The sequence below is a fragment of the Macadamia integrifolia genome, chromosome 1, assembly GCF_013358625.1.
Source record: "Macadamia integrifolia cultivar HAES 741 chromosome 1, SCU_Mint_v3, whole genome shotgun sequence".
Taxonomy (NCBI): Eukaryota; Viridiplantae; Streptophyta; class Magnoliopsida; order Proteales; family Proteaceae; genus Macadamia; species Macadamia integrifolia.
This window is the reverse complement of record NC_056557.1, coordinates 23028676-23052676: the sequence shown is the minus strand read 5'-3', so window position 1 is coordinate 23052676 and position 24001 is coordinate 23028676. Positions and strand designations below refer to the sequence as shown.

The 24001-nt window shown below is 37.3% G+C and overlaps 2 protein-coding genes across 4 annotated transcripts in view; one reads left to right on the top strand and one right to left on the bottom strand.

Moving 5' to 3' along the window:
- Positions 1–684: 684 nt before the first annotated feature.
- LOC122081796 (uncharacterized protein At1g32220, chloroplastic-like) lies at positions 685–22802 on the bottom strand. Its single transcript, XM_042649087.1, has 10 exons — positions 22488–22802; positions 16943–17075; positions 16734–16822; positions 15747–15802; positions 15606–15661; positions 7644–7737; positions 2811–2890; positions 2459–2501; positions 1457–1548; positions 685–1093 (listed from the first exon to the last, which is right to left on the bottom strand). The coding sequence occupies exons 1-10, from the start codon at positions 22541–22543 to the stop codon at positions 920–922; spliced, it is 873 nt and encodes a 290-aa protein (XP_042505021.1). The 5' UTR covers positions 22544–22802; the 3' UTR covers positions 685–919.
- Positions 22803–22937: 135 nt separating this feature from the next.
- LOC122081801 (plant cysteine oxidase 3-like) overlaps positions 22938–24001 on the top strand; it is a 22766-nt gene continuing 21702 nt past the window's right edge. Inside the window, exon 1 of one of the 3 annotated variants that reach the window (XM_042649107.1) lies at positions 22938–23283. In XM_042649107.1, coding sequence (XP_042505041.1) covers positions 23172–23283 — 112 coding nt within the window. In that variant the 5' untranslated portion in view covers positions 22938–23171. The remainder of the gene's footprint in view (positions 23284–24001) is intronic. The other 2 variants (XM_042649117.1, XM_042649098.1) reach the window with 2 other exon arrangements.

Genomic DNA, 24001 nt, shown 5'->3' with positions numbered 1-24001 from the left:
AAAATTGGCTGAATAGATTCTCCTTCACCACACCGCAAAGGAAAACTCTCCTTAATAATTTGATGTTTTATTTGATAAGCAGTTAATTCACTAAATCTCACATAACTCAGCCAAATAAAAATTTAATTATTCCTGCAATTATAATCCTAATATCGTCTCTATCTATATTATTGAGTATTGACTCTAATACAACCTTAAGATACATTTAGCTGTAACTGCTTACCTTTAAAACCTTTTAAAAATGATTGACAGCATCTCGACATTCTTGGGGTAAGAATGCATAGTTCTCGTCCCCCGGACCTCGCACATGCGAGAGCCTCGTGCATTGGGTACGCATTTTTCTTTTAACCTTAAATTACCTGTACATAACCAACACCTGATGCATGGTGGGTACCTAAATAGCATATTGTTTTACTCATAATATCTTCTAATTAAAAAGAGGGGGGGGGGGATTGCCATGCCAAGGAATTCCAAATTGCACAATGAGAGAGGGCGATGGCGATTATTCCAATAAGGGGAAGGAGACAATAAAGATAAAAGAAAAAGCGTCTATGGATGCGCACGAAGAACAGTACGAGGGGATGTCCATGGCCCCTTGAGAGGACCCTCACCTTATTCTTGAATTATTTTTTACTACCTAGAGTAATATCAGCTGAGAATGAGTAGTGCATACATCCAAGAACAGAAATACAAGCTGCTATAGATTTTATTGCCTCACTAAGGTAGCAAATTAAGCCTCATAATCTTTAATCTAGCTAACAATGAATACAGCATTGGTTCTAAGGAATATGTGCCTTTATCATCTAGTGAAAAGATTAGTGAATTTTCTCTATATACCGAAAGGAGCAAGTTCCATCGCCGGGGATTTTTCTTTACTCTTATTTGATGCAGAAGAACAGAGGCAAAACATCTAGGAGACTCACTTGTGTTGACTATAACGCTGTATGCCGTAAACATCTACGATGCCAGGAGGGAACACAGGATCCGTTGCAGCTCTGACAGCAACCTTGGCAACTGAAAGCACACTTACAGGAGGTGTAAGAAGCGGTCCAATGAGTGGGACTTGAGTGAGTGGTTTTGCATGTTGAAGAACCTGCAAATATTAAATACAGTGAATATTACATGCTAAAATATGTAATTGTTCAAATCTGACAAGCTGCGGCCAGGATCCAACGGCTGACCTACTAACTACTGAAAAGAGCTAGAAAATTCCAATCCTCGATTGGACACTTCGACTAGTATCCTACATGGTTTCTATTGTGTGTAAACTGCACTAAGCTTGGGTTAAGGTCTTTTTCTTTTCTTTATTTTTAAATAAAACAAAATTTGATTTGAAAAAATCCAGCAGAGAATTCGCTAGGTAGCCAAGCAAAAACTCAGTAGAATACAAACTTCAGACCAACCTAATTTCATATGACGATAAGAAGATGTTGTAAATTGAGCAAATACATCTTACCATCTCCAATGGAGAACCGATAACTCCTAGAGGTATTTTGATGCTCCCAACTTGGCGAGACCCATGGATAAAACCTGGCCTAAGAATGACACCTGGAGAAGAAAATGAAAATTATTTTCTAAATATATATAAAAAAAGCTACAAGATTCTTCTGTCATACCAATGACAAATGGGATAGATCCTAAGCACTTGATATTTCTGTTTGTATTTAAGGGGTTTTGTTATTTCCAATTCTATCACATATTAACCTTTGGATGCAACTGAATCAAAATAAAGCAACAGAGGGATCTCGATGATCTAAGTAATATTGCAGGTTCCACTGGAAACCTCATGCTTCAGTAACATTAACAAAGACTCACCACTGGTCAAAGAATATTTTCCAGTTCCAAATTGTGTTTGCTTCCTTGTGGGTTGACAAAAAGAGAGTGTGTTATTCTGGTGGGCCAATGCTTACCCAGTTAGCAGTTGCAAAAGTAAGAAAAAAATTCTATGGTTCTCCACTATTTGGGTGTGAAACTGAGCAGAGGGTACTTAGTTTCTCAATTACTTAAATTCTTTAAATGTTTTAGTTGTTACTCATCAAATAGATGTTAAAGCTAGTAGAATTTTCAAGCAAGAAAATCCAAGTAAAAGAGGATCTATGAGAGAAAAAGATAGGGAGGGAGGAACAAGAAACTTCATAATGTCCCAGGAAAACATCCTTTTGCATTCAAGATGAGAAATAATCAAATTCTCAAATTCAGACAAACAAAGTGATTATCTTTCTTATTAGCAGATTAGATACAAAAAATGATTCTACTTATGAAAATGGTCTGCAGCCGCTGCACCGGTGCAGTGAGCATCAGGTGGCTGGGAGCCCCTTGGGACGCATGTCCAGATGTTCTCAGCCGTCCGATGCTCACCGCACCTCACCGCTTCCTGCAGAGGATGTGGACTCATCTTCTACCAACAACACAATAAGAATAGTGAACAGTTCAGAGCAGTGTGAATCAGAAAGCTGACCTCTATAAGGGAATCTTGTCAACAACTCCGTTTCGGCAGCTCTCTGCATAATTTAAAATTCACACGGAAAAAATATTCATGAATAGAAGGATAAAACAAATGAAAATCCTGAAACACCTAGAAATATTAGTGCTCCAGTAACTGAAAGTTTATGATAAATGCTATTGTGCTGAGCCATTCACTAATTCTCTTCTATTCCATTTTGTTCAATTTCCCCTCTCATATAGTTTACTTCAATGAGAGAGACAATAGAACTCCCATTAATAGTCCTCAACTCTATACCCCTTCAACCATCCCTTGAAGGTAATCATTCTAACACTTGAAACAATATTAAGAGAGTGCATGGAAGTACCTTCCCTTCATAATATCCTCTCAGCACATAATTCACCAAACCAAAGTCAGCAGCAGAGATATAAACAAATCTTTTCACACCTAGTGACACGAATGAAGGACAGACAAGTCAAACAACTAGATTTTAAATCATCATAAGCATTAAAAATTAGAGCAAATCAGACAACAAGCATCAAAAGAGGTTGATACTAAAAGGAGGAGTTCAATAACTGAAGTTTCCACTATCACAATGTTCATTCTCACATCCTCATCATAGAAGCCCTACCCTAATGGCTTGGTTCTAGTGGATTGCTTCTGCTATGATATTGTATTAAACATACTTCAATCTAAAAACTGAAATGAACAATCTAGCAGAAGTATAGAAGGTCGTAACAGAATTAAACAATACTAAAATTGTTAAGAAAATGAACTTAGATAAGACCCAATTATCACAAAAAAGAAAAAAAAAACCCGGTTTGGGGGGTTTTTCTTTTTTTTTTGTGGGGGGGGGGGTGGGGGGTGGACACATCCATACATCAGCAATAATCAAGCTAAATTTCTAGGGGCATGATTTAAGAATCGGACCATATCAATATGATACATGTCAATACAATGCTCTCGTTTCACAGTATCGTACGAAATTGATACGGCTCGATATGTATCACTGGGCTCCATTAAAACCCATTATAAGTACTGAAACACATACAGAGGTGACCTTTTTTGCAACCAAAAATCGATTTTGGAGGCTCCATTTGTTCCGCTTTCAAATATGTGAGCTAGGGCTTTGATTTGACACTAAAAAAAAAAAATCCAGCAAAAAGACTTCAGCTTTGATCATTCAACCATAGGAAATATCGAATTGAAAGAAAAGTAAGCAAAAACCTATAATAAATGAAATGCTGCAAAAACCTTGGATCGATGTATTTTTTTTCAATTATTTCTATATTATTTAAATTTTTTAATTTATGAAAATAAATAAAAATTGAAACTAATTTAAAAAAATATGATAAAGTGATGCAACTTACTTTGATAAATACCAATAATGAATGCAGATAAAAAAAGTACCAATAATCAATGAAATACATCATATACTAGGATTGTTGCATCTTTTCTATTCTATTTCCATTTTTTTTTTAATTAAATGGAAAATAAAAAATATGGAAATAGTTGAAAAAATAGATTAATTAATGAAAATTGTTTGTAGATTGGTGTTTAGGAAGATGCCGCGACATAATTCAAACTAAGGGTGTTAATCGGTTTGGTTTCGGTTTAAACGGTTCGGTTTACATATATTTTGGCTGAAACCAAAACCGCACCATTTACTAAACAGTTGCACGTTCTGAAACAGCAACCATTTAGTAAATGGTTTCAGTTTCCACGGTTTTTAAACGGTTTCGGTTTCACAGTTTTAAATCATTTCGGTTTCAGTTTCGGTTTATTCCATACGGTTTTTAAACGGTTAGCAATCGGTTTGCTAGTTTATTCGCATGTTTACTAAAATTTGCTTTTGGTGATAAACGATTCAATCTTAAGAATGTGAAATGCAAACCATTATGTTTTGTTAAAACAACCAAACAACTAAGCAAAAAAAAAAATATTTTGATAGAAAATAGTCTCAAGTGCATCTAACAAGTCAGTAAGTAATGCTTACAACTTGGATTTTCTTCTTCTCCCCCCCCCCCCAAAAAAAATAATGTGTTATAATATTGAAAAATATATATTTAATATGCCATGGTATAAGCAAAAATTGCATTTTTATCAATATACATTCTACTTAATGCTTTGGATTAATTTAATCAGCATTCCAAATAATGAGCAAGCTACCTCCAGAATTACTTGCAAGCTTGCAGCACTCAATCTTTGAATCAAATGAGATACTAATGATATTTTGCAACCACCTTATTTAATCTTTAAACGGGTTAATCGAATCGGTTTTGACGGTTTAAACGGTTCGATTTTCACGGTTTCAATTCGGTTTGAAACCAACGGGTTAAACGACTCGGTTCGGTTTCAACCCGTTCAACTAATCGGCCTGAAACTTGAAACCAAAACCGAACCATTTACTAAACGGTTTTGCGGTTTCGATGTAAACAACTCGGTTCAGTTTCGGTAAACGGTTTCGGTTTCAAATTCACATCCTTAATTCAAACATTGGGTGGAATTATTGTTAGAAATAAGGAACAACAGACTACATGTAGGATGCAATTTTTGTGACACTACCCATTATGGAGGTGGGTTACAAGGCATAAAAAACACATGGCAAGAGGATTATGAAGGGTTAGATATGGAAGCAGAGGAGGATCCAGAGTTGGCATCGGCGAAACAAGTCCCAAAATGAAGCAAGAGTGCAAGACTGGAGTAATGAGCAGTTGAGAAGAACTCAATCTTCTTAACCACAACATTAGGGCCCTGGTGAAATTTGTTGATGAGCCTATTGGGCTTAGTAGAGCATCCAATGTTCGGGGGATGTTTGACTGGTTTTATAAGAGTGACAAGCGTAACAGAGGATTGAAGAAGGTTTTTTGGTTTCATAAGAGTGACAAGGGTAATAAAGGATTGAAGAAGGTTTTCAGCCGAAGACATTGAGTGAAAAGATAGACAAACAATATCCAGATGGTTCCACAATTCTATCATTCCACCTCACAAGACCAAAGATCCCCACTGCAAGGCTAAGTTAAAGGAGATTCAGCATTGTGGGCTAAATGTTAAGCCACCAATACCTTGTGAGACTGTTGAGCCTAACCTAGATGACATTGTGGAAGAGATGAATGAGTATATTGAAAGGTTCCAGGAGAAGTGGCCACTATATTGAGTGACCATCATGTGTGATGGGTGGAGTGGACTGATGAGATTGTCCATCATCAACTTCCTTATTTATTGTGATGGCCGAAAGATTTTTCACAAGTCCATCAATGCATCTAGTGATATCAAGGATGCAAAAAAATTGAATAAGTTTCTGGATACAGATGTGGAAGAAATAGGGGAAGAGAATGACATCCAGTTAATGACAGACGATGCGGAAAATTTCAAGAAGGCCAGTCAAATGCCTATGTTGAAGAGGAGGCATCTATTTTGGACACTGTATGCAACATATTGTATTGATTTGATCTTCAAGGATATGGGAGATATTCCATAGGTCCAGAAGGTGGTTGCTGATGCAAGGAAGATCACCAATTCCATTTACAATCATATTTGGGTTTTGGCATTGATGAGGCGGCACACAAAAAAGAATTTATAGTGCGGCATGCAGCTAAAAAATTTGCCACAAATTATATTGCACTTGATAGCCTCTGTTCCCAAAAGGAAGGTCTACTTCAAGTGTTTACCTCTTTCAATTAGTTGTCTAGTTTATATGCAAGGTCTGAAATGGGAGAAATGTTCAAAACCTCATCACATCTACAAAATCTTGGGAAAGAATGCGCGGACTTTATATGGTTATGATGCCAACCTTCTGTCTTCTTAAAGAGGTTGATGGGGGATAAGGAACAGACCATGGGTAAGATAGAGATTCCAATGGATATAGTAAAGAAGAAGATATATGACATCAACTCAACGGAAAACAAAAATTTTATGAAAATTATAGAAGACCAACGGGGAAAAATTGTTGGTTCAAGAAATTAATTAGACAAGTAATCTTATAACTCATGCTTAAGTAGATGACTTAGGTTTCATTTTGAACACTTACTATTTACTTGTTAATATCTTAATATCAATTACAAACCATGTGCAGCATATTATTTGAATCCGGAGATCCAATACAACTATAATATAGGGTGTAACCGGATTTGGTGGAAGCCTTACATAGAGTTGTCAATAGATTGGAGCTGGATGTACAGAAAACTGAGTAGCTCCACCAGAAGTGTGTCCTTGAGATGCCACCTATCACTGTCTCCCAAGAGGTTTATGCTAAAAATATATATATATATATTGTTTTATTAGGGAAGAGGATCCAGTAGTCTTGAGCTCTAAAGATTTTTGAGGCTCTAACTGCATATTAAGCAATGCCCTACCTTATATTATTAAGGTTTACGTTCCACAATCCCTTTGAATCAAATGAGAAAGTTCACCTCATGGCTTCAATAGAGCAGTGAAATTTGAAACTGAAAATCAAATCAAAAACTTATGTGCTGAAAAACCTCGATTTAGACCCAAGCACATGCTAAAACATCAGTATAATACAAGGTCATGCCTAAAAGTTTTAAATGCAGAGTATTTTGGCATACCCTCTATATTAACATTGATAAAGAACCAAACTATCTCAAGATGCATCTCAATTGGTCATTCATGATATCCAACAATCCTATAGAAAACACATTTATTTCGAAAGGAAAAAAAAAACTGTCATTCAGCACTCTACTACTAAGTTTTATCCAAATAATAGATTGGCCAAGAAGCCTAAGATTAGAACTGGAAATCCCCAAAAGTAGATCAAAAAAAAAAAAAAAAAAAAAAAGATAGATGCTAAAGAAATAAGTTATGAAAAATTTTTGGGACATGAAAGGTATAGAGAAGTCAATGATACCGACAGTATCTTTTCTCCCATGAACATCCAAAATTTTAAAGCTTAAAGCATGTCAGAGGAATATATGAAGCCAAGTCCCATTTAACTGTGTTTGTTGTGTCCCACCTGGGTTGTCCATTCCAAGATGGGAGACATTCACTTACTCCGTGAAGTTTCATTTTGGGGTTGACTCCCTTTAACCCTTATATTTTTGAATTATATGTTCCACTATCTTTTCCTTGTCCCATTAATTCTCCCCTATCCCATTGATTCTGCCATTAAAAGCCAGTCACAACTACTAAAAATGTTGACACTCAAACATTGTAAAAGGATCTTAAAATTGGTATGGTGTACCTTGTTCTGCAGCAGCTCTTATTGCATTGATGTTTGCTGTCCCATTTATTTTATACATATGTGAATTTGAGCCAAAACCTCCAACGCATGATACCTACAAGATTCAAACAAATTAAAGGAGTAGACCACCATATTCTGCAGAGAATATATCTAGAAAAAATATGGTTGAATTAAAAGGATATCACAATCGAGGATTAAAATATAGGTATCGATCGCCATACTGGTCAACCAAAATTAAGATATTTATTGGAGGTATATGCATATAAATGGATAGGAAACACTTTTTATATACTTTTGCATTAAAAAAAAAAGTTAAAAAAAGCTATATATAACATGTATTATGCATAAACACTAAAATGGAGAGTATGGGAATCCAAGGTTTGTAGTTGTTTATGGATGTAAAATCCTTGTTCCCAACCTTGATTTCCACTTTAGTTAGAGAGAAAAATAGATGGCAGTAACTTTGGAACAAAAACCCCTCTAAAAAATCGTGTTTTGCTGAGGTGATTTTATGAGCATAGCGCACCGTATTGGTATGTAAAATGATACATACTGAAAAATACCAAAACGAACATTTCAGCTCGAATTTTAATTTTTCATTTATGTATTGTACGATACATATCGACACAAAAGGTTTTTAAAATTTCCATGTATCGTATCGGCCAATACTGTATGATACATACCGATACTTTAAACCATGAGCACACTATTTTCCAAAAAGGAAAAAGGAAGAAACAAAAGTAGCCTTACCTTACAAATATGATAGTCATACAAATGAAGAAGATTCAACAAAAAACAAGACTAGTTTCTCTCACACCTTACAAATATGATAGTCATACAAATGAAGAAGATTCAACAAAAAACAAGACTAGTTTCTCTCAATACAATTCTTGAGAGAGCTTACAAGAAACTGTCACAACTATTGTGACGGTTGTGCCAAGTAAGCTTGGCACCAGACCACTGGAAATCATTTATGCCAATATCCTCAAGGCAATCATTGAAAGCTTCAATGGAAGAGGAATCGCTAGGATCGCCACCAAGCTTTTATAGCCAAATCTAACCACATTGAACTCTCCTACAAGCCCCCAATAGAGGGAACCAGCCATGGTTTAGAGTATTAGTGCGTATCATAATACCGTATTGGCCGATACGTCTCGGCATCGGTCGGCATCGATATGACACCCACTAATATGATACACGTATTTTTAAAATTTTTATGTATCGAGGAGTATCGAAGTGTAGTGTAGAATGTCATAGGATATTCTCCAACACTCATCAATATGCACTGATACTCTCGATATGTACAATTGAGCCCCCAACAATTGAACTACATGCGTATCGGTTCATAACGAACCGTATCGAATTGAAACTCATCGACATGCAACCGATACTTATTAATACGCAACTGATACTCACCGATATTCACCAATACTCACTGACACATCTACATAACCCATTTCATTTTCGAAACAAAGTTTGTTCTTCTCGCTGGTAATACTTAAGTTTCCAAAATTTGAAACATAACTACACTTACCCAATAGATTTCACAATATTGATTTACCATTCTTTCATATCCTCCTTGTCATGAGTTATTGCATCCTCATGTTAATCATCTCCTCAAGTTTACATCTGCAGAGTCCTTGTAGCCAGACAAGTGTCTTCCATTTGATTTCTCCATTCCATTTAATTCTTAATATCTATAAGAATCATCACGACAGTTAGTGTCATAATTTCCATTTAATTTTGTTTGTCCTTGCAACAAGCCAACTGTGTTGATCCTTCCAAAAAATTAAATGTTGTATCTCATGTCATGATTGTTCAAGTTGTTGAGTTTGTCGTGTGATACATAAGAAAATGCATAGAGCATATATGAGCATTGTCCAGTCAAGGACTAGGAGAAGGTGTTGGAAGAATCTTTATTACTTTACCAACCATAAATTTTCCAGCATATCTATTATATCTTTCACCATTGTCTTTCCCAGCATTTCTTCCATTAACTTTACCTGAATATTGTAGGACCTTGAGCCTTGACAAAAGATATTTTTCAAGATGCACCCTTTAATGGTATGATCTCTCTCTCTCTTGTTGTGCATATGGTACCCATCCTAGGAAATACTTCAACTTCAGCTGGATGGCAAGACCAAACAATTAAGTTTGATATGATCCTGGCCCTGTGAGCATCAGAGCAACCCAGTGCACGAGGCTCCTACTGCAAAGTCTGGGAGGGGGCAAGTGTGTACGCAGCCTTACCCCCTGCTTCGCAGAAGAGGCTGTTTCCAAGTTTTGAACCTGTGACCAACAGGTTGCAATAGCGCAACTTAACTGTTGTGCCACAACATGTGGCACAATTTTACAAGTGGTCTATATCCACAACATTAGTATAAATGATCAAAAGTTGATCTAGTTACTGCCATCCATTTTGCAGTAGTATTTTTATAAGAAGCTGAAGGACAAGATCAAACAATTAAGTTTGTTTCACATCTTTTTTTGGCTATGTTTGATTAGATTTAGGTAAAACAAACTAAAACATTGCATCAATTTGTTCATAGATTTTAAAATCTTAGAAATTCGACAATAGACTATTATTACATGTAAGAAACCTCATCCTATGAACAATTTCAATTGAATACACTTGTCTCTCAACACGGTGTTCTCCATTTTAGTGATTATGTATGATACATATTATATATTGCTTTTTTTAAAACTTTTTTTTGATGCAAAAGTGTATAAAAATGTGTATCCTGTCCATATGCACATATCTTTAGCATATCTCCAATATGATATGATACCCTCCAATACGTATCTTAAATTTAGCTGACCGATACCAATACTAATCCTTGGAACCAGCAAGGGCAACAAAGGAACAGAGATCAGATCAAAGAGTGTCTCAAGAGTGCGGTTCAAGGTGTAGCTGACAGAGAAGAAACAGTTGTTAGCTCTAGAAGGGTCGGAAATGGAGAGGTGGATGGTTTTTGGGTTGTAGAGGAGATAGCAGAGACATGAAATTTAGATGGGTTCCAAAGAATCCAAATACATCCATTAGGGGAGTGAGGATAGTTGGAGAGAAAGGACCAGTTATGGAGGCAGAAATGCGAGAGGCAATGGGCTTGAGGACTCTGGTTTTGAGATGGCGAAAACCCGCATGGGAAGAGAGGATGCAGGAGCGGATGAAGGAATATTCCCTAACTACCTCGTTCTCACCTTTACTATAATTATTTTGGTGCTCTTGTCAGCAACTATCTTGCTCTCAAATATCTTCAAACAGAAAATTCATCATGTTCTCAGCTATCTTGTTAAATGAATTATTTTGTGCTCTTGTCAACTTTAATCTCCTCTCAATACATACTTTATGGCTATATCATGTTGAATATCTAATACTAATCCAATTCAGGAATGGTATTTTGCATTCAGATTTGTGTTTTATACTTTTTTTTTTTTTTTATCAATGCATCATGTAATATTTACTCATCCAACCCAAGTTTTATTCTTTAAACTATAGCCGCTGGGGGTAAAATGAAAATGACATGTTCTTTTTAGGGGAGAGAACAAAATTAGAGTGTAGTTTGGAAACAGCCTCTTCTGCGAAGCAGGGGATAAGGCTGCATACACTTGCCCCTCCAGCCCTCCCATATCTTGCAGTAGTGGGAGCCTTGTGCACTTGATTGCTCTTTTAACAAAATTAGAGTGTATGCAGAACCTGGATCTCCAACGTAAGAGTTCTATTCTTTAAACCATAGCCTTTGGTTTATTGTTGTTACTTCTTTGTTTTGTGATTTGATTTAGAATACTAGATTTCGATGTAGTTTTGAATATGTTGTATGTTTTCCTATTGACAATTAGCTTCAGAAATGTCCAAACGACCTATCCCTGTAGAAGATATTGAAGAGGAGCCTTGTTTTGGTCTTAATGCCAATGATGATTATGATGATGGACTTGGATTACTCGGAGAAGGATCAAATACTGTAACTACTACAAGTACAATGAATTCAAATAACAAGAGTAATGTAGGAATGGATTTGACAACCAAACCAGACCCAAGGCTACAGGAAAGTAAAACCAAAGAACAACCAATAACCACCCAATAGTAGACAGCAACAACAGTCCAACTTAAACCAGTCAACAGTCCTTGAATAACTAGAATTATCGGATCCAGAATCTAGAATTTCAGGTAGCAGAGTTTGCACCAACAAATAAAATTTCAGCAACAGAAATAGAGTATTTGAATAAGGTCCAATTAGAATCAAAATATCACAGGAATAGATAACCAAATCAAAACTTGATTCTGACAGCAGGTCCTGAGATCTTACAGTAATTTCTGGAACTTCAGTAGAGTATTATTAAGGAACTAAAAACAAATATAATTACTGATTAGAAGGTCCAGTTCAGTGGAGAATAAAAGCAACAGTCAACTTCAACACAGATTAAAAAAACAGAAATCAATTCTGGGCAGAGAACACTATCGGCCAGAATTGAAGAAAACTCAGAACCAGACAAACCCCTGGTCTGATCAGCACCAAACTTGGATCGAGTCCTCTGGTTGATCCTAACAACCGACCAAAATCACAAGGCCATCGGGTGGCTAGAACTCCCAACAGAATAGATCGACAGAATAGGGAAAAACAGAGATTCCGAACCCAGAAAAATTCTGCAGAATGGTTCAGTTACTTACCTGATCTGCTGGAGAAGATAATCCAATAAAGAAAACCAGAAAATAATAGCAACCCACTCGGACTTCTCGCCGCAAAGTGTCGATTGGATCAAACACCAATCCCTAGGCCTTGATCAAACACAAGGAACAGCCAGGGGTACCAGCGGCAGCAACAAGAGAGTTGTTTCTTATTAGTCAAAAATCGTGGCTCATAAAAGAGCCATATCCTTTATTTATAATGATGGGGAGGGTTTACAAATAATAGTAACTCAGAGTTAGTTACTAAATCTGAGTTACTAAAAACTGATTACAAGAAGTTACTAAAAACTAGAAATTGGAATCTAATGAAAATAGAAACTAGCCTTGACAGAAATTAGAAACTAACAATGACTTGAAATTAGAAACTAATTTAGGACTTCAAAATAGAAACTAAAGAACTAATTAGTAACCCCATCAGCAGCCCAAATTGTGGGCTGACTTGGACCAAATCCGGGTCGACCCAGTCAGCCACTTGGGTCGACCTTGGTCTTGGTTCTCCTTGTGTAAACCCTTGTCGGTACTGCATCAAAGAGGAGAAAAAGAAGTTCTATGTGAGATGAACATTAAACCACTTGATGACAAAGAATTATGAAGATGGGATGGATAGAGCAGAATACAAGAAATGTGGAAAAGTATATAAGGCTGACAGTAGCAGAATAAGCTACTAATTATTTCCAACCCTTGTTGGACCAAAACCTGGGTTGGACCAAAACCTGGGTTGGACCGGTTCCTTTTGGCACTTGGCTTCCAAAGCCAGTCATGCTGGTCCAACTAAGCAAGTGCAGCCGTATCTGCATTATAGACAACAAATCCCAATACCTATTGTTTCTTTTTCCCCTTTTACATACCAAGTACCCCTCTAATATTCTGGTTAGTTACCTGATTGCTACCCCCTTTGCAACTTCAATTTATTTACTATTTTTCCATTAATGCTCTTGATCTGAGTTGTTTAATACTTGGGTGGGCCCATAGTGAACCCAAAAAGGGATTTTCAAACCCGAGATCGATCATTCACCCCTCTCTTATTAAATAAAAAGTCAAGGAAGTCCTCAATTACGTGACATAGAATAACATTTCATTCTTCATAACGAAAATATGTATATAATATCTTAAAAGAGTATCGTATTATTTGTACCTTTAAAAAAAAAAAAATACTCATATATGTATTATGTACTACATTTCTTATAATTTCTTTGTAAATATATATATATATACAAGGATTAAAGTATCGGTATCGGTCACTGTATCGGTCGGCCAAAATTAAGATAAGTGTCAGAGGGTATCGTATCATATCAGAGATACGCTAAAGATACGCACATAAATTGATAGGAACATAGTTTTTAAGGAGCTGCTAAGGCATCGGCATTGATGCGGCCTAGAGATGCTCTGCCTTACGTGAAGTGGCTATGGCGGTCGCCTTATAGCATAAGGCGATATAAGGTATCTTAAACGACGCCTTAGGATGACTTATGACAAAGGTTGTCGCCTTATGGGCTTTTTTTTTTTTAAAACACATTTTAAAATTGCTTGATGAAGATTCCAAATCTAGAATTTATATTGGTACGTGTATGGTTTTGTTAACACTTGAGATGTATGGGATCAGCTTTACTCCATCAAAAATAACCAAAACAAACAAAACAAAAACACGATTCACAAACAGGGTTTGGATTTTGTCTAGGGTTTTGAGAAAGGGCTTTGAGAAGGAATCAAGGAACAAGGAAAAACCACTGATCCAGGCGACCATTTTGCTCAGGCAGTGGTGAGCTTACTCCGGCGAACAGTCGTACCCCCTCTACAGGTATGTTTTTGTGTTTTTTTTTTTTGAATATTTTTCTTATTCATGTAGAGCTATGGTGAGTGGTTTTTTTTTTTTTTTTTTGCCTTCTTCTCACTTCTCGCTTCTTTCTTCTTCTTCTGTTCCAGAGCTACGGTGAGTTTTTTTTTCTTCTTCTTCTTCTTCTCGCTTCTCGCTTCTTTCTTCTTCTTCCTTCTCGTCTTTCTTCTTCTTCTGTTCTGCAACTACGGTGAATTTTTTTTTTCTTCTTGTTCTGTTCTGCAACTACGGTGAGTCGGTGAGTGTTTTCTTTTTTTTTTTCCTTCTCGTTTTTCTCTTCTTCTGTTCTGCTGTTCTGCAACTACGGTTAGTTTTTTTTTTTTTCTTTCTTCTTCTTCTTCTTCTATTCTGCAACTACGGTGACTGTGAGTGTTTTTTTTTTCTTCTCGCTTCTCACTTTTGTCTTCTCCTTCTTTCTTCTTCTTCTTTTGTTCTGCACTTTTGCAACTTCTGATACGATACTTTTTTTTTTCTTCTGTTCTTCACTGAGCGGATGAACTTTGCTATCTCTCTTTTTTTTTCCCCTTCTTCAGATCTTCTTTCTTCTCCCTTATTTCCCTTTCTTATTCTGTTCTTCATTCTTCCTCTATTCTGCAACTTCTGCAATCTGCATACCATACCTTTCTTTTTTTTTTTTCCTCCTTTCTTCTTCATTTTCTTCTGTTATTCCTGTGGTTCTGTTTTTAATTAATTAATTCAATATTTCAACATGCTTATAGCCTCTTATATGCAGCTATATATTAGTTTATTAGTTATTACTGTCTAGTTTATTCTGTTAGATTGCCATTAAGTAGATCATCAGTTTGACAGTTGCTGAATTGCATTTTGTTCTTAATATGCCCTATTTTGATTTAAATTTTTAATTCTGTTTGCTAGTTCTCAGCTCTAGTTTAGTCAGTGTTTTCAAAAGCCTAAAACAAATCAATCATCTATTGTCTTTCTTCAACATTATTCTATTTTGTCTAATGTGTAAATGTGTAATAGGATTCAACTAAGATTTGAGCCAAATAGATTGGTTTTACAAAAAAATTACACATGAACGCTTTAATCAATAAGGCAATGCTTTATGCCCGCCTTATCGCTAAGGCGCTCCGAAAGAAACGCCTCCGTCACCTTACCGCCTTGAAAACAATGGATACAAAACACTTTTTTATACACTTTTGCATAAAAAATTTGTTAAAAAAAGCTATTGATACCATGTATTATGCATAAACACAAAATTGAGAGTATCGCACTAAGAATTCAAGGTTTGTAGTTGTCCCATAAATGTAAAATCCCAACCTTGATTTCCACTTTAGTTAGAAAGAAATATTGATACATATCGACATGAAAGGGTTTTAAAAATTTCATGTATTGTATCGGTAAGGGCCGATACGGTATAATACATACTGATACTTAAAACCATGTATACAAACCACTAGGGTAGCCAGGAAATACAAACCACTGCAGTCACTTCATTCAGAGCATCCTTCCATGAATCAGGTGAAAGAAGATTTCCTGTGGGAGAAGATTGTCACTGCATTTGTCATAATGTCAACAGTTGCAGTAATTAAGAGAGGAAGAACAAAGACAAACAGTAAACCTTGATGCCAGACCACGCTATTGGCCCAAGAATCCTGGATAGATGGCCTTCCAGACCTGAAAGAAATAAGAGCTAGTAATGACTCCCAAACAGTTAAAAGAAAAGGACCTCAGAATTTTAATCAGGGAGGATCTCTGCGAGGAAGTCTCCAAAGAGAAAAACGACATGATAAACATGTCAGTATAATACTATACAAAAGGTGATCAATGATACAATCATGAGGACAGTAGAAAATATAAAATTTCCTTCTGATGGGAATGATTTGGACAACATTCTGAGGAAGGTAAAAACATAAATTTCCTTCTAAGGGGAAAATTAGGACAACATTCTGAATCATATTTTTTCTTTTCAGTTTAAAACTTTGAATCAGAATTTCATAGGTTCTAATAAATTTTACATTCTTTAGATAGAAAAAAAAACGAGGGGCAGAGCACATTAAACGATGAGAAAAACATTAATATAATAAGTAAAGAACAAAACAGGATCATAAGGAACTTAGAACACTTAAAAATGAAATGGAAGATGCTGATCATATAAAACAAATAGAATTTTCAATTGTCCACAATTTCTTGATTGATTTAATTTCAGCCAGAGGGTGCAATAAAGGAGCACAGATAATGACATGGGAATGGAATCTTCAATCTTGAGTATATGATTCCTATCATGTGAGTCAAAAATAGGCAACTACAGATATCAAAAGGTTTGGAACACAAGAAATTTAAAATGAAAGGTGATGTGAGAAAAGTTCAATTGTAAAACTGATATTTAAAATATATCCATAACAGAAGAGGACAAAGAAGATTGAAATCAAAGCCACTGTCACATGCTTGTAAATTACTATGCTAGAGTTTATGTCTGAATGTATCTGAAAATTAGAAGGATATGATAAATTTAAACTTTCTAAGAACCAAACACAGCAGGAAACAGAAGCACAAGTTACAGATTTCAACCTCCAAACTAATTTTTGCAAATAGAGCAACATAATACCTGCTCAGGCTGGACACAGATAAACCACGATCCAGTGCTTCTTTGCAAACATGTGACCCGACAAATCCATTTCCTCCCAACACAAGTAACTGGATCAAATGTAAATAGAATTCAATATATGGAACAACAAAGGCTGGGAAGCATAAATCATTATAGGAAGAGGATAAACAAACATTTGGATGATAATGATGGTCCAGACCACAAAGTACCTTCTCTGTTGGAGGTGGCGGCACATCTACTGTCTCTGCTTCCTCAACTTTGGCTCCCTCAACTTTGAAGGATTGATCTACCTTGTTAGAATCTGTCGTGAATAGTCTTCCATGTTTTGACGCAGCCATTGCACTATTCCAGCAGCAACATGAAACTCAGGCATAAAAGTACTCCAAATACTAATCAAGTAAGAACACACTATAATTCACGCCATTGAAATGAGAGCGAAAAAGCTGGTGCCATGGTGATAAGATTCCTCAGCCATTTAAGAGGAAAAACAATGAAATTGCAATGTAAGTGATGCTATTCAGTTTTGAAAGCGAACTCAAAAAAAAAAAAAAAGGCCTTACCTACCTGCCACTGCAGGGTCTAGAGAGGTCATAATGTACGGAGCCCTAACCCCCACTTCACAAAGAGGCTATTTCCTAACTCGAACCCGAGACCACTAAATCACAATGGAGCAACCTTACTATTGCACCGAGGTCCGCCCTTAATGAAAGAAAACTGTATGCTAAAATATTTAATATTTGAACTACATTTATTATTATTACTATCATTTTTTTTTTGGGGGGGGGGGGTTTGAATAAGAAATTCATTACCAAGAAGGAGAAAGAAGAATGTACAGTGCCCCCCAAGGGCAAAAGCAAGCAAAAAAACCAAACAAAACAGCACAAGCAGCAAGGACCCTCAAGGAGGGTGCTGAAGAAGGGACATGGGCAGATCCCAGGATACAAGAATGAACATGTTCCTTGGGGAATCCCTTACATGATAGTGAGGGAGCATGGCAAATTTGGAATTGACATCAAAGAAGATGGCCTTCCAAATCTTATCAAAGGATTGGGAGTCCATCATTGAAGAATGTGGTCCATCCAAATGTGGTTGATGAAGGCACAAAAGGCAAGCTTTTCTGCTATATCACAAATAGTGTTTCCTCCAAAAGGCATATCAAGCCAGGTCCATTTTTATTGGAGGAGGAGGATTTTCTTCTAGCCGGCCAGCAAGAGCTAAAGACTCTCTTCCAAACAGTGGAGGAGAAGGTACAGGCATAGTTGTCAGGCGACGACTAGGCGTCCAGGTGATTTGCCTGGGGCCTAGGCGACAGTCGCCTTATTGCACTGCATGCTGCCTTGTGTTTTAGCACTTATTTATGCCAAATATCATTTAAGTAAATGCTTTTTATATTTATTATTTCATATACTTAAGATATTATTCATAAATAAGAAAATACCCCCTATTTGAATCCAATAAAAATAGTTTAAAAATCAAATTCCAAAATGATAAAAAGTCAACCCCCCCGGTCCAAGAAGAAAAACTGGATTTTGGTTATAGGGGCGATTTTCAACTTTTAAATGCTGGGGTTTTTTTCAATTATGAAAATTTTATAAATTCTATCATGTTAAAACATTGCTAAAAACCAAAAGTCCGGTAAAATAATTTTTTGTTTTGATATCCATAAAATCATTTTCATTCAAGCGATTTTAACAGTATTCGCACACTTAAAAATAAGTTTGATTGGAGCATAACTTTGTCATTACAACTCAGATTTAAGTAATCTTAGACTTGTTGGAAAGCTGATTTTATATTATAACTGATACAAAAAGTCTCATGTAAAAATAATATCATTTGACCAATCAAACTTATTATAGAACCAGAGCATTTCTCTAATTTTGATTTTTTATAACTTAATATGACTTAAAGTTAATTTTTTATGGTTTAATATGGCTAAATGTTGATTTTTAATGACTTGATGTTGCTTAATCTTGATTTTTTATGATACAAGGTATATATAGCTTACTAAATAATGTTAGAAAATAGAAAAAATAAAAAATAACAATTGGTCGCCTTGTTCGTTTCAAGGCGTGCGCCTTCTCGCCTAAGCGCTTAGACAACCCTCCACCGCCTTGGTTCGCCTTGGCGGCGTGACAACTATGGATACAGGAGAAGAAAAGGTAGTCAGCATCTTCCAGGCTATTCCAACAGAGGCAGAAAGAGGAAGAGACCTAGATTTACCTGTGGGTGAGGAATGCTTGGGTGGGGAGGCAATTTTAGAGGGCCCTCTAAACTGCGGAGCAATGCTGGGGAATGTGCCCTTCAAACCAAACAATCGTGAGCCAAGGGGACCACTTGATCTAACCAAGTCCCAAACTAAAGAGGAACTGAAGAGCCCTACAGGATAGGGAAGCTAAGAGACTTTGTCACCTCTTCCCCTGTGGCCAGAGAGAGCAAATGAAGGGCAGCCCAGATGATTGATATATAAGGGGGGGGGGTCAGCTACTAATTGGAGATTACGTAAGCAATAGAATCCTCTCTACCCAAACCCATGGAATAAACAGATCTGGCTCCCACCACTAAGAAGAGGACACCCAGGGGGTGCCAATGATCAAGCCAAAGAGAAGTGGAGGTGCCGTTGACAATACTGGAGGAGATGGCCCCGTTGGTAGTAGGCCTAAGCTTGAAATTCCTGCACCAAACCCAAAAAGCATCTGCAGTGGGGGGAAATGGTCCAAAGGAAGTCAATCCTTTTTTAGGAGGCTAGAGTACACCCAAGAGGCCCAAATGATGTCCACTTAGCCATAATGTTCCAAATAAGCTTGAGGATGATAAAAGAGTTAGCTTCTTTGATTATTCTCAAACCCAGGGCCCCCTTATGCTTAGAGAGGCAAACCGCAACCCAACTTATAGGATAGAGAAATCTAGCTGAAAATCAACCCCTATCTAGAGAAATGTACACATGAGAGCCTCCATTGCTTTGATGACAAACTGAGGCAACCCAAACACACCGATCCAGTAAAGTGGAGCAAGGATCTAATAAGCTCGAGCCACACTATATAGGAGAGGAGCTACCCTTCTAGAGTTGGAGCCTTTTTCGAATGTCGTCCAACAGGGGGTTACAACGATGGGCCATCAATCTGGAGGAGATGACCAGAAGGCCAAGGTATTTGATAGGGAGGGAAACAAGGGAAAAGCCAATCAACTGGAGGTAGGCTTTTAAAGCATCAAGGACACCAACAAGGAAAAGGTGGGATATGTAAAGGTTAGTATGGAGGCCAGACAAGCCTTCAAAAAGGTGAAGGGAGGACATAATGGTTTGGATGGAGAGGGGGTTGTCCATTGAAAAGATCATAAGGTCATCAGCGAAAGCAAGGTGGGTTAACAAGAGGGCTTCACATTTGGGATGGGGAAGATGAGGTGAAGGTCAATTTGGGATTGTATGTGTTGGTGTTATTAGACTTATTTTGAAGATTAACCCGCTCAAACATTTTTTGTGGCAACCTAATAAAAAACTTTTGAGAGGTCTATGATGGCAACAGAGGGCGATAGGCCCAAGCTCGAATCTTATCACTACTCTCGTATGGGGGTGAAGGCCCCACGGTATGGTATGGTATGACTTGAATCTTTGTAATCTATTTTGGGGGCATTTTCATCTTTTCCTTTGTATTAGGGCTTCTATATGTGAATGTATAAATCGGAAGCGTGAAGTCTATGTTTTACCTAATTACGAATCTCCCTTTTCTCTCCATCTCTTGCAATCTCTCTCTTCTCTCTCTCTCTCTCTCTGAAGTTCTCCCTTCTCTTGCAGGTTTGAGAGTCTCTCTCTCTCTCTTTCTTTCAATAGAATGGACCTAGAGAGGACTTCAAGGGACAAGGAGAAGATAAGAGGGGATAAGGGGCAAACTTTCCGAATACCAACAAAAGAGGAAAAGTAGCCAATCAGGCTGCCATTAACAAGGATAGAGAAGGAAGGAGAAGAGATGCAAGCATGGATCCAATTGATGAAAATAGGAGGGAGGGACATCCTGAGAAGGACCATGGATATGAAGTCCCATTTAGGGACGTCAAAGGCTTTGTGGATTTCTATCTTCGCGAGGGATGCAAGGGATGGGATTTCCTATCAAAATCCCTGACATAAGATGATGTTATTTATGATATACCAGCGATTAAAGAAGATTGGTCACTGACTAGGGAATCAACAACCAATTGGAGGCGATTAGCAAAAATCTTAGCAATGAAATCATAGAGAAGGTTGCAAAGGGAAATAGGTCCAAGGTCGGACATGGGTCTTAGAAATGAGACAGAGGAAGGTGTGGTTGACCCCTTTGATCTCACCAGGGTCAAAGAAGAAGTTTTTAATGGCCTTAATGAGGTCGGCACCAATGACATCGCAACAAGAGGAGAAGAAGCTCATACTGAAACCATTAGGACCAAAGGCTTTATTAGCTTTATGGGAGTGGACGGCAGCAGAGATCTCATCATCAGAGAGAATAGCTTGGAGGGAGGCAAGAAAATAAGGAGGAATGAATTTGTTGATAAGGCCATTAGGGATGGGATCCAGACTGGGGTGGGCAAAAGTTGTCTGTAAAATAAGCAATAGCTTTGGACTTAATGTAATCAACATTGTGGAGTTGGGTTCCATCACGAAAGGTGAGCATAGGGGTAGAGTTGGCATAGGTTCTGGCATTCATAGATCTAGGAAGTAAGCAAAGTTGGAATCTCCAAGGTCCAACCATTTGATCCTAGATTTCTGTCTAAGGAAGCTCTCTTTTTGGGCTAAGAGGGAGATGAGGGCTTTGGAGGTCTTTTTTCCTTCTCCAACAAGAAGCGAATTGTGGGAGCCTGATTGAAGCCTAGCTTGGATGAGGGAAAGCTTGCCTTTACAGAAGACATAGGAGGTGATGTTTCCAACGGTGGAGGAGTTCCAACTTTTGAAGGTAGATTTAACATTCTTAAGCTTTTACCGAAGGCAATAAGGGGAGATGAGAAGGTTTGGACAGGCTTGTCCCAGGCGGATTTTTTTTTTTTGCCTAGGACCACAACTCAAAATTAATCAAGAACTACATTAATTATTGTTCATGCTTATAATGTCAAAAAAATGGAAAACAATAACATGGTCAACTATGATCTATTAGTAAATGAGGGTATGGCAACTAATCCAGTGGAGGGTTGCAATCCTGTCCCTGTTCAGGTTCCGCCCAAAGGAAGGTCAAATTCGCCTATGACAATGGAATATTCAAGATGAGATTGGACACCTTCCCAAAAGTAGGTAATTTATAAGATTAGCTGTTGTAGTATATTGGGTAATTCGACATAGGGAAAAGGCTCTTTGAGCCTAAGGCATAAACTGCGCCTCCTCACATCAATTATTATAATTATAATAATAATAATTAAAAAAAAAAGTAAAGAAATATTGATTAAAAAAACCAATGTGTGAGAAGTTGTAGACTGCCCTGCTTGCCCAGAGAATCCTCTCCCTTCAAATAACAGAAGAACAAGACCCAATTCCCTCATCCTGCCATCTTATCTACCATAGTACAAACTAAGAAGTACCCATGATACAAACAAATCCCAAATCCCAACAGAACATTTCCGAGCAATTACTTATACAAAACAAACAGAAGAAGATCAGCAGAAAAGTGAAATTTCATCGAAACCTAGATTGTTATTAGGATTCTGTTCCACCAAAAAAAACAAATAATGAGGCCGCAATTGGAAACGGGTGAGCAATATCGCCATGAAATCTTAAAATACCCAAATGAAAGAACTTACTAGAGTCTTGGCAGTGATGACCGTGAATGGAGCAACTTTGACACAATCGCCGTCATTGCCTACCTGTTTCCCTTTCCTTAATTCGTTTCTGGGTCTCTAGGAACTTCGAAAAATTGAAAACTCCAAATCAATGGTGAATGGGAAGGCGCTTGAGTGTTGAGGCAGAAAGAAATCTGGGTTCTGTTTCCTACTGCGAAATTTTCCGCACCAGTTCCAGAGAATGTCCGTGGCCCAGACCAGAAAGAGAGAGAGAGAGAGGAACACATGGGCACATAAAATGAGACTGAGTCTCCAAAGTACAACGCATATGTGGCTCATACGTATGTAGTATGACGGTCTATGGTTTCGTGGAGAAAATGTAAGTTACTTGACAGATAAGACCATACCCAAGTGCACCTATATCTATTCAGCAACACGTGCCGCACATGCACCTACTATTCAGATCTCATTTGGGAAATGGTGCCTATACTTGAAGAAGGAACACGGAATCTTGTAGATTCTGCAATTAAGAACTTGCAGGAGAAGCAAGGGGGACCCTTTTTTCAATAAATTTTCCCTCTTCTTTTTCTTTCCTAATTTGGAAAAATCTGCGCTCCTTTTTATGTTTACAGTGAACCCAAAAAAGGCCTTTTCAAGTGGCAAGGAAGAACAGTTGTGGAGTGTTACAGTTTAGAGAAAGTAACGATGTCCCAGATCTCTCCAATTCAAGCTCTTTACGATCAGTGCAAGAAGGCGTGCACTCCTGTAGGAATTCCTCCTTCTTCTCCAGTTATCCAAAATCTTTGCTCTCTTATGGGTATCGACTTTCATCTCTTTCTTTTCAGTGTTATTCGTTTTACCTTTGAAAGTTAGAATCCAATTGATTTCTGCAAGTGGGTTTTGCAAAAAATGTGGAACTGAATCATGGGTTTGCATTAAATTTTCGCCTAATGGTTAGAATTGAACTCTGTTGATTTCCGATTTGGTATTTTCGCTGCCCGCATGGTTCTGACTTTAAAGAATATTATTTCATGATCCTTCAATTAGGATGCTTCTAGATTGATTAGTTCCTTAATACCAACAGTATAACTGGATTATTTGAGCTTGAAGTATCTGGTATCACCGGCTGAAGACAGTATGACAGTTTGATTTTGTTCATTCTGAAGCTTTAATATTTTTTATGCAAGATGAACTGAGGTTATTGCTGCAAATGGAGTAAATCGATTGACATTTGCAAAAAGACTGTTTGACCTTGAAGTATTTGGTATCACTGGCCACAGCAGTGTGGCAGTTGATTTTGAATATTCTGAAATTTCGATACTTTGTGAGATAGACCGAGGTAAGTGGTGGTAACGGGGGGAGAACACTCATGAATTTGAGTCGGTTACTTGGAGTTCCTTAGTACTATTTTGAAAATGAGTTGACTGTGCATGGTGTTGATGATGTCCATGCTCAAGTATGGAGTTTGCTCAGAGTGGCTCTATGAATTAGGAGAGTTCCTTAGTACTATCATGATTTTTTCATTTTTTTCCTTT

Bases quoted from the DNA above. Each gene is read 5' to 3' on its own strand.
- LOC122081796 (XM_042649087.1), bottom strand. From the start codon at position 22,543: ATGACGGCGATTGTGTCAAAGTTGCTCCATTCACGGTCATCACTGCCA. The intron at 2,502-2,810 runs GTACTTCCATGC...TAAATTATGCAG, and splicing joins GAGGATATTATGAAGGGAAG to AGAGCTGCCGAAACGGAGTT. The intron at 1,094-1,456 runs GTAAGATGTATT...TAATATTTGCAG, and splicing joins TCGGTTCTCCATTGGAGATG to GTTCTTCAACATGCAAAACC.